The sequence below is a fragment of the Anoplopoma fimbria genome, chromosome 2 (genome assembly GCF_027596085.1).
Source record: "Anoplopoma fimbria isolate UVic2021 breed Golden Eagle Sablefish chromosome 2, Afim_UVic_2022, whole genome shotgun sequence".
NCBI lineage: Eukaryota > Metazoa > Chordata > Actinopteri > Perciformes > Anoplopomatidae > Anoplopoma > Anoplopoma fimbria.
This window is the reverse complement of record NC_072450.1, coordinates 6,869,960-6,885,542: the sequence shown is the minus strand read 5'-3', so window position 1 is coordinate 6,885,542 and position 15,583 is coordinate 6,869,960. Positions and strand designations below refer to the sequence as shown.

The 15,583-nt window shown below is 37.9% G+C and overlaps 1 protein-coding gene across 2 annotated transcripts; it reads right to left on the bottom strand.

Moving 5' to 3' along the window:
• Nucleotides 1-1,190: 1,190 nt before the first annotated feature.
• e2f8 (E2F transcription factor 8) lies at nt 1,191-9,519 on the bottom strand. Of its 2 annotated transcripts, XM_054614479.1 has the most exons (14): nt 9,362-9,519; nt 8,513-8,573; nt 8,151-8,411; nt 7,896-8,049; nt 6,830-7,144; nt 6,560-6,721; nt 5,967-6,104; nt 5,649-5,864; nt 5,485-5,566; nt 4,654-5,170; nt 4,213-4,479; nt 3,989-4,127; nt 3,029-3,363; nt 1,191-2,041 (listed from the first exon to the last, which is right to left on the bottom strand). In XM_054614479.1, the coding sequence occupies exons 2-14, from the start codon at nt 8,564-8,566 to the stop codon at nt 1,874-1,876; spliced, it is 2,808 nt and encodes a 935-aa protein (XP_054470454.1). In that variant the 5' UTR covers nt 8,567-8,573; nt 9,362-9,519; the 3' UTR covers nt 1,191-1,873. The 2 variants fall into 2 exon arrangements, with proteins under 2 accessions (XP_054470454.1, XP_054470462.1); XM_054614487.1 differs by lacking the exon at nt 8,513-8,573.
• Nucleotides 9,520-15,583: the final 6,064 nt, after the last annotated feature.

The following is a 15,583-nucleotide window of genomic DNA, read 5'->3' as shown; positions in this document are numbered from 1 at the left end:
TTGGCCTGCAAATGGACCCAAGAGAAGAGGCCGTGTTGTTACCCAAACACTGGGTCGGGACCCACAGGTGAGTCACAGGAGATTTTATTAGGGACCCCGAATAGCTTTTTACATCTGCAGTACACCTTTAAGCCACACGAGGGGGCCTGAATGTTCGTATCGATCTGATCATAGACTTAGTATAAGAAGTGGACATAGTAATTGGCCGTCGCCATGTTTTTTTTTTCTCGCAACCAATCAACAATAGGTAGCATGATTAGAATGTGGAGGAGAGACTGTGTATAGATTTCTGGTAGTGGCAGCAACCTGTCAATCACAGTGAGCCCGCCCTAAAGCGTGCTCTGCTATGTGGTCTATGTGACTCAAAACTGGACCATTATTTGCTAAATGAACATCATGCTGTATCGAAGAAGACTTGAAACTAGAGATTGAGACCATAAACCATAAATGTTTACAATGTTTACTGAGGTAATAAATAAAGTGAGAAGTATGATCATTTCCTCACTGACTGGAGGAGTCGCCCCCTGCTGGTCAGAAGAGAGAATGGAAATTTAAGGAGAAGTCTGCATTGGCTTTTCTCGGCAGAATTTGAAGGTTGACGCCTGTTTTTTTCTCTCACAGTCTGTCTGAATGCCTGTCCTCAATATGGAACCTTTAAACTGCTTTAGAAAATTGCTTTGCAAGTGTTAATGAGGAAGGAAATGCAGCCAACACATTTGTTAAAGCTCAAAGACACACAATGTGTTTCAGTGAGTAACGCAAACCTTTTTTTTTGGGCCACTTCAGAGACAAATTGTGAACACAACATTGATTTTTATCATCTTTTAAATATATACGGTGAACTAGTTAGTAAACAGTTGCTTATTGTATTAGGATCATGGCTATGGGCTGAAACTATTACTTAATTAGTTTATCAACTGTTGGTTCGTCAAAAAAAGCAATTTAAAGACGTCACCTTGAGCAACTGGAATTTGGGATGAGCATGTTTAGCTATCTTCTTATTTTTATACAATGAACGATTGGTATTAAAAGTAATAAACAGAATAATTTATTAGGATTTTTTTGTTGGCATCAGCCCCTTTGTCTGTTCTAAATCCAATCAAATAGTTGTGGAGATGTAAAAATGAAAAGACATCACACCATGTTCATAGAAAAAATGTATTAAAATTCAATTAGCATTTTACATTTACCAGGACAACAGAAAACACAGGTGATTTCCTTATAAATTAAACTCTTCTGATTAGTCTTAGAAGCACACACATTCACATATTCTTAACAAATCCATTTGTTAACAGGTGTAACAGTTAAGTTAATGTACATTTGTGCAAAAGTCTTCTCATTAGGTTTAACTTAGAGACAAAATAATCAATCAACAATGTTCCCAATCAACCCTGTCTTTCAGTCAACAAAGCTCATGTTACTTAGGTGTCTGGCTCTTTATAGCACTGATTTTCTACTACTCTTGGTAATTTGAATAAAGGAAAATTGGTGTTCACATCACCCACATTAGCAGAAATAATTAAAACAAAAACAAAAATAGAATCAACTAGGAAATGAAATTTTCTCCATTAAGATATGCAAATGTATTCCTGGGAAAACTGTTTCTACCAGCATCACTATCACCATGACAACAGTGTCCATGAGCACCTGGAGAACTTAGTTTAAAATCTGTCCTCTGGGCCACAGCCGAAGTCTGCATGGCAGCTACTGTTAGAGCCGGCTGTGACCAGAATGAAGGCGGTGAAATGTTCAGAGGTAACGAATACTGAAAAATGTTCAAACCAACAGAAAGAAATTATAATAAAAAAAAAGGAGACAGTCACCCACCCACCCACAACACACATTATGTACACAGTCATCAGAGGGTTTCCCCTCACGAGTCCTCAGTGGCGACGTCCAGCTTCCTCTGAGGGATGTAAACAGTTTTGGCGGCCAGGTGTCCACCGTTGGTTACCATGGCAGCCAGCGGGGAGACGGGGACCGGCGTGTGGAAGAAGCTTTGCTGGGGGAGCCCGGTCCCTTTAGGGGTGGTCATCAGAGGCTGGACGACAGACAATGTTCAGTTAGTCTTTAATCGTAAAGGACGAGTTTAACCGTCTCAAAAGCAAATAGCAAATGTTCTTGTTACTCTGGAGAGTCAACAGACAAACACGCTGACTAGCCCTATTTCTTTACTGATGTTTGTGTGAACTGATCCTTTAAAAACACAACGGTGTTATGGTAGTTCACAGGCTAAATGTGAAAAACTCCAGACGTCTTATAGTGTACAAATGACCAAAATATATCGACCAAACAGTTACTTTAGCAAGTGTTTCTGTGGAGTAAATATTGAGACTTCCTCTCTCCTTTAACTATTTCATTCAACTTGACAATTTGTTGTCTAACATAAAGTTTGGGTACTTGGAAGGGACAGATTTTTTTTTGAAAGAATACTGAATAAAAATGCAGCAGAGACTGATATTTAAGTCCCAAGAAGTATTACTATGACTCAAATCGCATTACTTTTTTTCTCTCCTCCAGAGCCACAGAAGACATTATACAACTGTGTTTACAGGTTGAAGGTAGAGATGCACCGATCAATCAGCCACCGGTTGGAACCGGCCTGTGATCAGCTTTGTTGTGTCAGTTATTTAATATCAATTTTATAATGAAAATACACGATTCAATTTATATTTTAAATGACAGAAAAGTTACTGTGTTTAGTATTTCATACCATATGTATTTTCTTTTTGTATTCGATATTGTATTGTGATTTTAAAAAAAATATTATATAGGTGGAGGCTTCAAATAAGCCCAGTGGGCTTTCTGCCTCTTCCTGCACTGTAATATCATTTATCAATGTTATGTTTTTTACATATTTTTCAATTGTGCAAATAAACTAAACTAAACTAAACTGTAGTATTTGTGTATGCTGTCAATTATACTAGAAAATGGAAGTCAAACTTTTAAAATATCCGAATCAGCCATGAAAATTGCAATCTGTAAATCTCTAGTTGTAAAGCGGTGAAGTTACTGTGTTTTTCTTTACCTGCTGTACGCTGAACAGCGCCATTGGTTGCCCTGAAACAGACTGCTGGACCGGCACAGGGGACACGGGTTTGATGAAGACCATGCCTCTCTGCTGCAGAGCGAGTGGGCTGGTCAGGGTGTTGGCACAATCAGGAGTCTGGGGGGCGGTGAAAGCGTTTCCTGGGCTGGGGCCGGAGATCAGGCCCAGGTTCTGCAGGGTGAAGTTGAGGATGGCGGGACTCGGGCTGTGGAGCCGGTGGGCCTGCTGGATGGCGTGTGGCGAGGCGGCGGTAGCGGGTTTGTGAAGACGAAGGCTGATGGGTGTGATCTCCTGAGCGAGGGCCGGTCTGGAGCCTGTTGATGACAAAAAACAGTAAAAAAAAAAAAAAAAATGCATTATTTTAAGGAAATATTGATTTTAAGGTAAGGCGTCCTGATGAATACATGTTTTGCAATTTAATACCCGCTTAGAAAACAGATGCTCACAAGGTGCTGGTACTTCCTGAATCCCCAATAATACATAGTAGACTTATATAGTAAATTACATTTATGTTATAGAAAGATTACATTTTTCTCTTTTGTGGTGATGTATGTTTTGTTATTTAAACTATTGTCCTTAAATAAAGAATTTCAAAAGAAAAACTGAGACTAATTTAACAAACCAAAAGCAAAACTCTACAAGTAGAATCATCGTCCAAAAAACATTAGGCCATTCATACATAACTAATCTATGAATGGCCTATGAATGATTTGATTAAAATGAATTAGATTAAACTGTTTTTGAAGTTCTTTATCATGAAATATTAAAGCCAAACAATCTTCGGTTCCAAGTGATCCTTCTTTTTTTTGCTCACTTTTATATCATTGTACGTTTTGGCCGTCAGACAGATTAATTGACTGCTCAACTAAAAGAACAGTTAAACAGAAAATGAGACCTGAATATTAGAGATGACAAATCAACATTTTATGACGTCTTTACCTGCTGTTGGTGTTTGGTAGATGTTGTAAGTGGGAGTTGAGACCTGGTTGCTTTCCCTCTGTGCATCTTGAATAGCTGAATTGTAGCTGATGAGGGACTGCTGGGAGATTGGGATCAGGTATCCGGCCGGTATCAAAGTCTGGACAGGCAGAAAAATAAACGTCACACATTGAAACACAACAAAAGGTGCCAGAAGCCGTTCTGCGTTGCGTCCGTGTGTTTACCTCGGTGTGGAGATGTCCCGGCGTGAGCGGAACGACTCTGACGGGTGTTAACCCGGCCTCGCTGTCCGACTGCGCCATCTTGTCCTCTCTGTCCAGGAAGGTCTCTAAGGTCTGCTCTAGTGTCTGGTTGGCTACAGCGCCGCCGGGGGTGTTGACAAACTCCGGGTCCAGGTGGAGGGCTCGAGGCGAGGGCCGGCTGGAGAGCTGACCTCCGCGACGAGCCTTCAGACGGGCCTGCAGGATCTCACACAGTTTTGGAGACGTCTCCTAGAGCAGGACAAAAGAGAGAAGAGAGGAAATACTGTATGTCAGATTTAAATATCATCTGTTTTATTACAACATGCCTGTTGGCGTTTTTTCTTTTTTTTTGCAAAAGACCAGCCACCTTCAGCATTCCTTTAATCAATCAGAAGGTTATGTAAATTGAGTTTTTTTATTTACCTTACAGTTGGACTCGGTCCTCTTGGTCTTTGAGGGGCTGCTCTCTAAGGCTGAATCTGAACACAACCGTTTGAGCACCAACGGGCTGACGTCCGACGCCCTGAAGGCCGGCAGGTTCTTAGCCGCACACTGGCCCGTGGGGCTCTGCCCGGACTTGTCCTCAAAGGTCATGGAGCGCACGGCGAGGCTGGTCGGCTGCGGCCTGAACAGAGGGTTCGGCCTCGGGGAAGAAGATTGCAAATAGACGGCGTAGGGAACGCCGCCCTGCTGCTGCTGGAGCAGCACGGGGATCAGGGGCGAACACTGGGCGGGGATGTAGGCGACGGAGCCCGCCGGCAGGGCTGACAGCGGCGTGTCGGGGGTGAGGTGGACAGCGGCGTTGACTCTGGTCTCCGGGGTTGGGGTTAGTAACGGGGCCTGAGGAGGTTCATATGAAACATAGGAGGTCGACTGTTGTCTCACAGCAGCGGCGTCGGCCTCAGCAGCAGCTAGAGGCTTTGGAGCCTCAGCTCTGGTCCTGGAACAGAAGAATGACTGTCATTGAACAATCTAGAGATCTACAAAGACCTTAACATAAAACTTAGGGCTGGGAGCTGAACCTGCAGTTTGGTTCCCACAAGGGGAAAAAAGAGTCATGCAAGTATAGATGCCTGATCAACAAAGCCACATTCAATCACATGTTTAAACCACATCAGTGTCTGTCTGAAGGGGTTTTCTTTTTGTGTTAGCCACGGTGAACTTACAAAGCGTTTAAAAACTTGCTATCAAGCGTCTTATCAACTACATAATGGAGTTCAGGTTGAATAACAGCCTAAATGGATCCAAACTTACGGTGCCTTCTGGTCCAGCTCGATCTTACAAATAGCAGCAAGTTGGGCCATTTTGTTTAGAGATGAAGTGTTTGATGAATCGCCTGAAGACAGAAGTGGAGAAGACTGTGTCATCACACTATTCATAAACATACACCACTGGTCTCGAGAAAGTTCTTAACTCACCGAGGACACTTTTGAGTGGACTGCTGGGGGCAGAGTTGATCTTTCGACGGTCGTCCTGGATGCTCTTGGCCAGCTTTATGAGGGAGGCGTGCCGGGTGAAGCCGCGTTTGGTTCCCGGCGATGAAAATAGCTTTTTGGCACAGTTGTCTACAGACGCACGGGGCTCCAAAATACTTTTTTTTGTGATTGAAGATTCGGATGTGGAGCTCTCCAAGTCTGAAACAACGGTTTAATGTTTAGTCTGTGAAACTAGGAGACGACCACGATGGAGCAAAAATGTGAATAATAAGTGAATTGGGGAAAAGAGATCGGCGATACCTTTGATTTGTGGGAATTCTTTGGGGCTGACCCATTCAAAGGCCGGTTTCCTCCCCCTCATTTCTGTAACGTGGACTTTCTCGATGAGCTTCAGGCTGCGCAGCACATTAGCAATATCATACAGCCGGCGCACTTTGGCTGCAAAACACACGAAACAAAACATCAAGATTATCTCCTGCAGATACAGAGTCGCAGAACTTGACATTTGCATCTAAATAATGCAACAATAATACTGACTTTAATAATGTTACACTGGTAATAAAAGTACTTTGTATAGACCTTTTTAAAGGTTTAAACAGCTTTACTGTGCAAGGAAGTTTCATTGACACATTAGGAAGATACTGTATTCACAAACACGTTGAGGTCTTGAGACAAACTTTATAATATTTGTATCTCCACACATTCAAATTACGTGTAGATTCTGACACTAATACACTGCAGAGAAGTTTTGAACCCATTGGCAGTGAAAGAAATTGTCTAATGTAAACTGTTTTTCGAGGCAAGTTCTAAAACCAACACCAGCATCATTTCACTACGACCCTGCCAGATACTGAAAAAAAATGAACTCTGTATCTAGCGGGCTCTGTACTCACTCTTAAACTTGTTCTTGTCTTGATCTGCGCCCTGGTCCTCTCCGATCAGGATCTTGGCGGCCACGTCTAGACTGACCACCCGAGGATTCGACACCAGGAAGAGCATGACAAACTTCTGGCTCATCACCCTCAGAGATTTGTCCTTCCGACTGTTAACGGAGGCTGGACACGACAAACAGAAAGGAAAAAGAAATCAGATTAGTAAATATGTAACTATATACAAAACCAGTCTGAGGAATCAGGCCTAAAATATGACAACCAGCTTCTCACCTGCTTTGAACTCTACTCCTGGAAGCTCCACAAAGAAGAGCTCCTTCTGTCCCTGCTCCGCGCTCTCCAGCTCCACCACCTCCTCGTTCTCCTTCTCCTCCCCGTCGAGGTCAAACTCCTTGTCCAGGAGACGCTGCCGGATGTGCAGCATCTGCTGGCCGTACTTTTGCTCCTCGCCCACCTGCTTCAAAATGGCCAGAGTCTGAGCCAGTTTGGTCCTCCCGTGCCACGTGTAGCGGTTCTTGGCTGAGCGGCTCACCATGTGCAGGCTCTCCAGCACGTTCATGATGTCGTAGATGCGCCGGCGTTCTACGCCTGTGGAGACAGAAAAGAATTGCACAAAGCAAAAAGATTTTAAGTAGGTTATTACCAGAACTAGTATCACAAATAGTAAAAGAAACAGTACGACACTTTAATAATATGATATACCTGTTTTAACGTACTCTTATTTGTTTACTTTTTACCATAGTTTATTGTATATTTTCATATTTCAATTTTTTTAATTGTCTTTAGTATCGCACTGTGTTTGTTACTTACTGTATGCACCAGTTACCACCTAGCTAAATTCCTAGTATATGTAACATACTTGGCAATAAACAGCTTCTGATTCTACACGTTCAAAAAATGTGGAAAGCTACGTGATGTGAATTTGCCACAAACTCACATCTTTGCGTATATGAGAATAAACTACACTTTAACTACATGATCAATGTGAAAAATATTTGAAAACATTTAAATGACTTATATATCATGTAACGCCTACCAACGTATGATATTATAAAGTTGTATTATGATCATTACTGCAGTTATTACGGTATCATTATCATGATGATACATGTAAACACTGAAACCTTTTATTACTAATTTGCAAATTCACTACATACAGTTATTTGTAAATGTTTGGGCTCCGGTAACTTCTAATGGACATTATATTGATTCAACAATGAAAAAGAAATGCAATTTATGAATAATTAAAGCAACTAATAGCTGCTGCCCTAATATCTGGGATTGATTGTGATCTTTATACTTAATCCTCTACAACAAATATGTGATAGAGAAGACATACTGAGCTCAGTGGCCACGTCATCCAGGCAGATGTCGTTGTTGAGGGCAGGGTTTGGGTAATTTGGGTAACGGGCAAGAAATTTATGACAGAGCAAACCCAGACTCTTCTCTTTCCTGCTGATCAATTTCTCTGACTCTTCACCATTTTCAGTGTCCTACAGGAAGAGAACAGAGAACAACAGATAAGAAATGTATTCCTTTGAACACCTTGACTTAAGTAAGTGTAAATCGTGTGTTAATGATTTTTTTTCTGTACCTGTGAAGCATCAAGACCGTCCCGCTCGTCGTTGTCAATGCACAGCTCCTTCTCTCGGTTCCTGATGTCAGGACTAGCAGCACTGATGAGCATTTTGAGGTTGGAGGTCGGCGTCCAGGGGTCGACAGAGCCTACTTCCCTCCCTTTTTTAGGTGTAGTGAGGGGACCCATGGTCAGCTGGTTCTCCACTGAAACAGCACACAGACCGGATGACTTCTTTGGAGTATTTACTGGAACCTGGGGTGCAACAAAGCCACCATCCTAGTCAGAAAAGAAAAGAATAGAAAAGACAATGATTAATATATACAAGCCCATCCATTCCTACCTGGAAATCTGAGAAACAGTCGCTTGTTCTTACTGACCTTTGAATGGGATTTCTGGGTCAGGTTTTGAGAATCAAGCTCTGTACTGGACATTTTCCACCTTTACATAAGAATTTCATAAGGATTACATTATCTAAGGTTAGATTTTCATTAATACGGAAGGGATGGTATTAAATACAAGTACAATAAAAGTAACAGTATGGGTGAAAAAAGCAGCAATTACATTATTTATTCCAACTAACAAATTTGCCACAAAATGATATATATATATATATTTTTTTTACTCACTTAATTTGCTGTTGTAGTTTATCCACTGTCCTAATTATCATTACTCTATGTTTTTCAGCTAAACTACATTAATAAAAGTTGCTCATTATATTCTTTAAATATTTCCAGAAAGTATTTGTCATATACTTGCATTTAAAAAAAACAAAAAACTAAACTATGTATGTTTAATTAAATTAAAGTTTAAATCTAATCAAAACACCAGATTTATATTGGCGGTAACTGACGGGCATTCCATCGAATCGCCGGGCCCAACGGACGCAGTGGTCCCGCCCCTTTCTGCAGGAAGCAGCCAATGGGAGCGCCGCGCCAGGCTACGTCAGCGGAAGTGGAAAGACATCCCGCGCAGGTAAACAGATTTTTGAAATCCTTGGCGCGGAACGTCTTTACGTCTCCACAGCGGCGGCTCGCTTTAAAACTCCTAATAATCTGAATGGTTACTACAGTGAGAGAGTTACATTTATATGATTTAAAGATAATGTTTATGTCACGTACTTTAGCAGTTAACGGACTAGAGTTTACGTCAGCAAGGCGGTAACACAGCGAGCCCGAAACCAGAGCTTCCATTAAATTAAACACAACGTTTGTAGCTAAAACACTTACCCCAATACGTGAAACACGTTGTGTCCAATAGTAAAAATAGTATTCAAGTATTCCTGGTTTTTTCCCACTCCTCCGTTGCTAGTCAGGAGTGCCCTCTTGGTCAACTTTGCTACAGATGTGAGAGGTTTTGGTGACCATCGTGACCGCCTGCGTTTGTCCCGCCCCTTTGCGCATGCGCAGTCACGTCAACGCCGACCTACACTTCCTTCCTGTGGGAGAGGAGGCGGGGCCAGAACACATGTCCCACATCTCCAGATATGATCTATATATATATATATATACATATATATATATATATATGTACAGTACCAGTCAAAGGTTTGGACACACCTTCTCATTCAATGATTTTTCTTTATTTTTATTTTTATTTTATATATTTTTTTATTTTATATATATACAGTACCAGTCAAAAGTTTGGACACACCTTCTCATTCAATGGTTTTTTTTTTTATTTTTATTTTATATATTTATTTATTTTATATATATACAGTACCAGTCAAAAGTTTGGACACACCTTCTCATTCAATGGTTTTTCTTTATTTTTTTTTATTTTTTTTTCTACATTGTAGATTAATATTGAAGACATCCAAACATTTTTCTTTATTTTTATTTTATATATTATTTTATTTTATATATATACAGTACCAGTCAAAAGTTTGGACACACCTTCTCATTCAATGGTTTTTCTTTATTTTTATTTTTTTTTTCTACATTGTAGATTAATATTGAAGACATCCAAACACCTTTTTTTTTTTTTTTTTTTTTTTATTTTATTTTGTACAGTACCAGTCAAAAGTTTGGACACACCTTTTTATTTTATATATATACAGAACCAGTCAAAAGTTTGGACACACCTTCTCATTCAATGGTTTTTCTTTATTTTTATTTTATATATTTATTTATTTTATATATATACAGTACCAGTCAAAAGTTTGGACACACCTTCTCATTCAATGGTTTTTCTTTATTTTTATTTTTATTTTTTTCTACATTGTAGATTAATATTGAAGACATCCAAACATTTTTCTTTATTTTTATTTTATATATTTTTTTATTTTATATATATACAGAACCAGTCAAAAGTTTGGACACACCTTCTCATTCAATGTTTTTCTTTATTTTTATTTTTATTTTTATTTTATATATTATTTTATTTTATATATATACAGTACCAGTCAAAAGTTTGGACACACCTTCTCATTCAATGGTTTTTCTTTATTTTTTTCTACATTTTATATTAATATTGAAGACATCCAAACTATGAAGGAACACATATGGAATTATGTGGTAAACAAACAAATGCTCAACAAACTAGAATATGTTTTATATTTTAGATTCTTCAAAGTAGTTGAATGAGAAGGTGTGTCCAAACATTTTTCACTGGTACTGTATATAAGAATAATTAATAGATTTATGATATACACCCTCAAGTTTTTTTTTTGTCATAGTTAAAGAAACCAAATGTAACATTTTCATAGTATAGTATAAAATCTTTGTACAAAACATCTCTGATAAATCTTGAAAATATTCTTTTTAAATAAAAATAATTATTAAAATTATTTCATTTTTTTTTTTCTTTGTAAAACCCCCACAAAAAATAGGCCTTTGGCTTGTAAATTTACATTTACAGTATCAGTCAAAAGTTTGAACACACCTTCTCATTCAATGGTTTTTCTTTATTTTTTTCTTTATTTTTTTCTACATTGTAGATTAATACATTACATTACATTACAGTCATTTAGCAGACGCTTTTATCCAAAGTGACTTACAATCAGTAGTATATTACATATCATTCACCCATTCACACACTGATGACAGGCTACCATGCAAGGTGCCACCATCAGACTCTAACTAACATTCATTCACATCCAGTCCACACCGATGGCAAGCCTTCGGGAGCAACTTGGGGTTAAGTGTCTTGCCCAAGGACACATCGACTGCCGAAGCCGGGTATCGAACCACCGACCCTCTGATTGGAGAACTACCTTGCTCTCCACTAATATTGAAGACATCCAAACTATGAAGGAACACATATGGAATTATGTGGTAAACAAACAAATGCTCAACAAACCAGAATATTACATTACATTACATTACAGTCATTTAGCAGACGCTTTTATCCAAAGCGACTTACAATAAGTGTATTCAACATAGGTATTCAAGAGAACTACTAGTCACCAGAAGTCATAAGTGCATCTCCTTTCTTAAACAAGCATCTAAGAGCATAAACCAGAGCAAAAGTATAGTGCAGAAACAAACTAATACGAATACAATAAGTGCTTAGTGGAAGGCTCAGGGTAGTACTTCTTGTGGTAGAATATGTTTTATATTTTAGATTCTTCAAAGTAGTTGAATGAGAAGGTGTGTCCAAACTTTTGACTGGTACTGTATATGAAGAGATATTTTAATGCAAAACGACAATGATAATAGGGATTTATTTTATTCAAGTTTTTGTTTTAATCAAGTGTTGGTATCAAATTCGCCATGACTAGATTATACAGTTAATCACCAAATGATCACAACTGTTTAAAGCCTTTGCATGGTTTGAGGTAAAGTTGCGTTTTTATTATTTGTTACTGGGAAATTTGTGCAATTTCTATAAAATAAGAGGTGGAAAATGCGAGAATCTGACCCAGAACCCCAGGGTCCCCAAATGTCCTATAGGTGAACTGCATGTCATTGTTTTGGTAGTTTTTAGGGATTTAATTTTGTTTGGGAAAGTGCAATATTGGCTGGTGCTAGGGTGTTCCAGCATAGGAGTTTCTGTTTGTTTTAAGAGTCCCTGTGCAAAGAATGAAGCTGCGGGAAATCTTCTATGTGCACACATGGAGGTGGCAGTAGGCTACACACACAATGCAGGGTAGGAGGTAGGTGTTTGAGGCTTAGGGGCCCACCCAACACAGCAAATGTTTGCTCTGCTAATCTTCTGAGTATTTTGTTGAGTAATCCCAGAGCACAAGGTGGCGTATTCAAATGTCTAATCCCAAATATAGTTATAGTTTGTTTATTATCGTGAATTACCAGGAAATACAAGACAAGAAGAAGAAAAAAGACCTTTGGAGAAGATGGAACCAGCCCATCTATGTCATTTAATGCTTGATAAATTAATTGACACATTTCAGATTATTATATTCTGTCTATCGACTAATTGTTTCAGCCCTAATTGAATTGCTCTTTATTTTAATTTACCGCCACGGCGCTGTTTGTGCAATTAAAGACTGCTTCCTATTAAACACTTAATCAAATCAAACCGTGCCTTTTAATATGCGAAAAAAATAAAAGTCTAATTAAGTGAATAATTAAATAACTGAACAAAAAGTAATCATGGCTTATTAAATCTTAATGTGATCACATTGTCAGTTGGATAATCATGATGACAGGGTAGTCAGAGCTAGGGCCATAGTTATTAATTTAATTGATTTGTTACAGTGCCTGACTCCAGTTCAGAATTACAGCCGACGTGTCTCTGTTTCGCCGCTAGGTGGCGGTAGAGCCCTCCATAATGGGAGTCGCCATGGAAACCGACGTGCGACTTCAAGGATGCTGTGAGAGCATCCAGTGACGTAATGTTACGGATGCGTGAGAGAGAGAGAGCGAGTGGGACCCTGATGCTGCCTTCAATTGCTCCTCGTAAATTAGGCAATTCACTACAATTACAGCGATTCAAAGGGATTTGATTGAAAAAATTGACCCCAGTTTGCCTACAAAATATTAAAAAAATGACCAATGTACATCTGTGGTAGAGACATATGCATTTGGGCCAAGAAATATGTAACTTTTATTTATATGTAACTTTTGAACAAGAGATTATTTTATTATTTTATGTTATTTTTTTTAGTTATTGTGGCTATTTTTCATTTATTTTTCTTACTTACTTATTTAAAATACTTTTTTTTTTTTTTTTTTTTGCACCTTGTTTGCACTATATCTATATATATATTTGCACAACCAACTTGTTTGACACTAATAACATGACAATAAAAACCTGTGCAATACATACACATTACACTGTGCAATAATAGTTAAAAAAGTTAAAAATATCTGTCTGTAAATATAATATTTCAGTTATTGTTGTTTTTTCTACTGTTTTTTTTATTGCTTATTTATAATACTTGTTTTATTCTATTTTTATTTTTTATTTTTTTAGCTTGTCTTCTTCTACTATGTCTCTTGTGTGCACTTTAACTCTATGCTGCTGTAATCCTGTAATGCGGGACTAATAAAGGATTGTCTTATCTTATCTTATCTTATCTTATCTTATCTTATCTTATCTTATCTAGCATGTATTTTCCTTAGGGTAAAATGTGTTAGAGCTTAACCCATATCTGAAAACTGTCAAACAACAGGTAGTAATTGTTTCCCCACCTCCTTGTTTCTAAAATAATTACAACAACAAACTTTGTTCACCCTTCACGTTGCAAAACAAGGTCACAAAGTGATTTACACAATTCAAATGACTGTAAAAGCCTCAGAATAAAATATACAGTACCAGTCAAAAGTTTGGACACACCTTCTCATTCACATAACATATCACACATAACTATACTTATATATATATATATATATAAGTATATTTATGTATGATATATATATATATATAAGTATATATATGTATAGATATATAGATACAGTACCAGTCAAAAGTTTGGACACACCTTCTCATTCAACTACTTTGAAGAATCTAAAATATAAAACATATTCTGGTTTGTTGAGCATTTGTTTGTTTACCACATAATTCCACATGTGTTCCTTCATAGTTTGGATGTCTTCAATATTAATCTACAATGTAGAAGAAAAAAAAAAAACCATTAAATGAGAAGGTGTGTCCAAACTTTTGACTGGTACTGTATATATATATATATAAAATAAAAATATATATAAAATTAAAATAGAAATAAAGAAAAATCATTGAATGAGAAGGTGTGTCCAAACTTTTGACTGGTTCTGTATATATATAAAATAATTATTTTTTTTAAAGAAAAATAAAGAAAAATGTTTGGATGTCTTCAATATTAATCTACAATGTAGAAAAAAAAAAAAAAAAATAAAGAAAAACCATTGAATGAGAAGGTGTGTCCAAACTTTTGACTGGTACTGTACAAACATAAAGTGACTTCAACTTCAAGCCCATTTGTGAAAAGAAAAGGTTTTGAAGTGAGAATTAAAGTGATAGGCCAATATTTCCGACAGCGCATGAATGCAGCACCTGGCTGCTCCGCTCGCAGCCAGAGAGGAGCGGACAGAGATCCGCACAAGGCAGGGACCATCTCCACCGGGAGGGCAAGAACCGGAGAAGTGCTGGGTGAGCATCCTCCCTGACCACACATGCTGCTCTTTCATTTCATTTATTCTTCTTAAATTGAAAGGGGAAAAAAACTGTTTTCTAGTGAGCTCAGAAACGCAGCATCCAGCCTGTGAGGCTGCACAGATTCTGCTGTAGTGATGCTGCAGCAGCTCAAAGCCTCTGCAGGTTTATTACAACTCTTGAGATAATGTTTGTTCAATTTACAAGGACCTGTCCATCATGATGGCAAGTCTGTGAGCACCATAAAAAAAGTTAGTTAGTTATGTTTTAAATAAGTGTTTTTCCATGGTGTTAATGCAAAGCTCACACCTGCAGCAATTAGCTGTCAGTTTATTTATGATAGATAAACTTCCACAAATGACCTATTTCCTATATGCAATTGATACAAATGGTACCTCAAAATATTAAGCTCTGCTCCCAGCAGACCACATGACACATGACAATAAAAACACTGTGCAATAATAGTTAAAATAGTTTTTTTCTGTCTGTAAATATTATATTTCAGTTATTGTGTTTTTCTACTGTTTTTATTGCTTATTTATAATACTTGTTTTTTATTTATTTCTATTTTATTTTATTTTTTTCATTTTTTTTATTTTTTATCTTGTCTTTCTTTACTATGTCTCTTGTGTGCACTTTACTCTATGCTGCTGTAAGCCTGCAAATTTCCCCGCTGCGGGACTAATAAAGGATTATCTTATCTTATCTTATCTTATCTTATCTTAAGATGCTTTGCAAGTCAGGAGGAACTGTGAAATAATTCAAATATATATCTCATCAGATGCGGTTTATCTAGAGTGAATATTACTGCATTGAGTAAGTCTGATTGATGCTGAATGTGTGTCTTTTTTGGCAGCACAACCTTTGCATTAATGCTTACTTTTAACTCTGTTTTCTTTCTCAGCTCAAGCACCTGT

Excerpts from the sequence above, each read along its gene's own strand:
- e2f8 (XM_054614479.1), bottom strand. The coding sequence starts at position 8,566 with ATGTCCAGTACAGAGCTTGATTCTCAAAACCTGACCCAGAAATCCCAT. Across the intron at positions 5,865-5,966 it reads AGAATTCCCACAAATCAAAG|ACTTGGAGAGCTCCACATCC; the intron begins GTATCGCCGATC and ends CCGTTGTTTCAG. Across the intron at positions 3,364-3,988 it reads CTACCAAACACCAACAGCAG|GCTCCAGACCGGCCCTCGCT; the intron begins GTAAAGACGTCA and ends TGTCATCAACAG.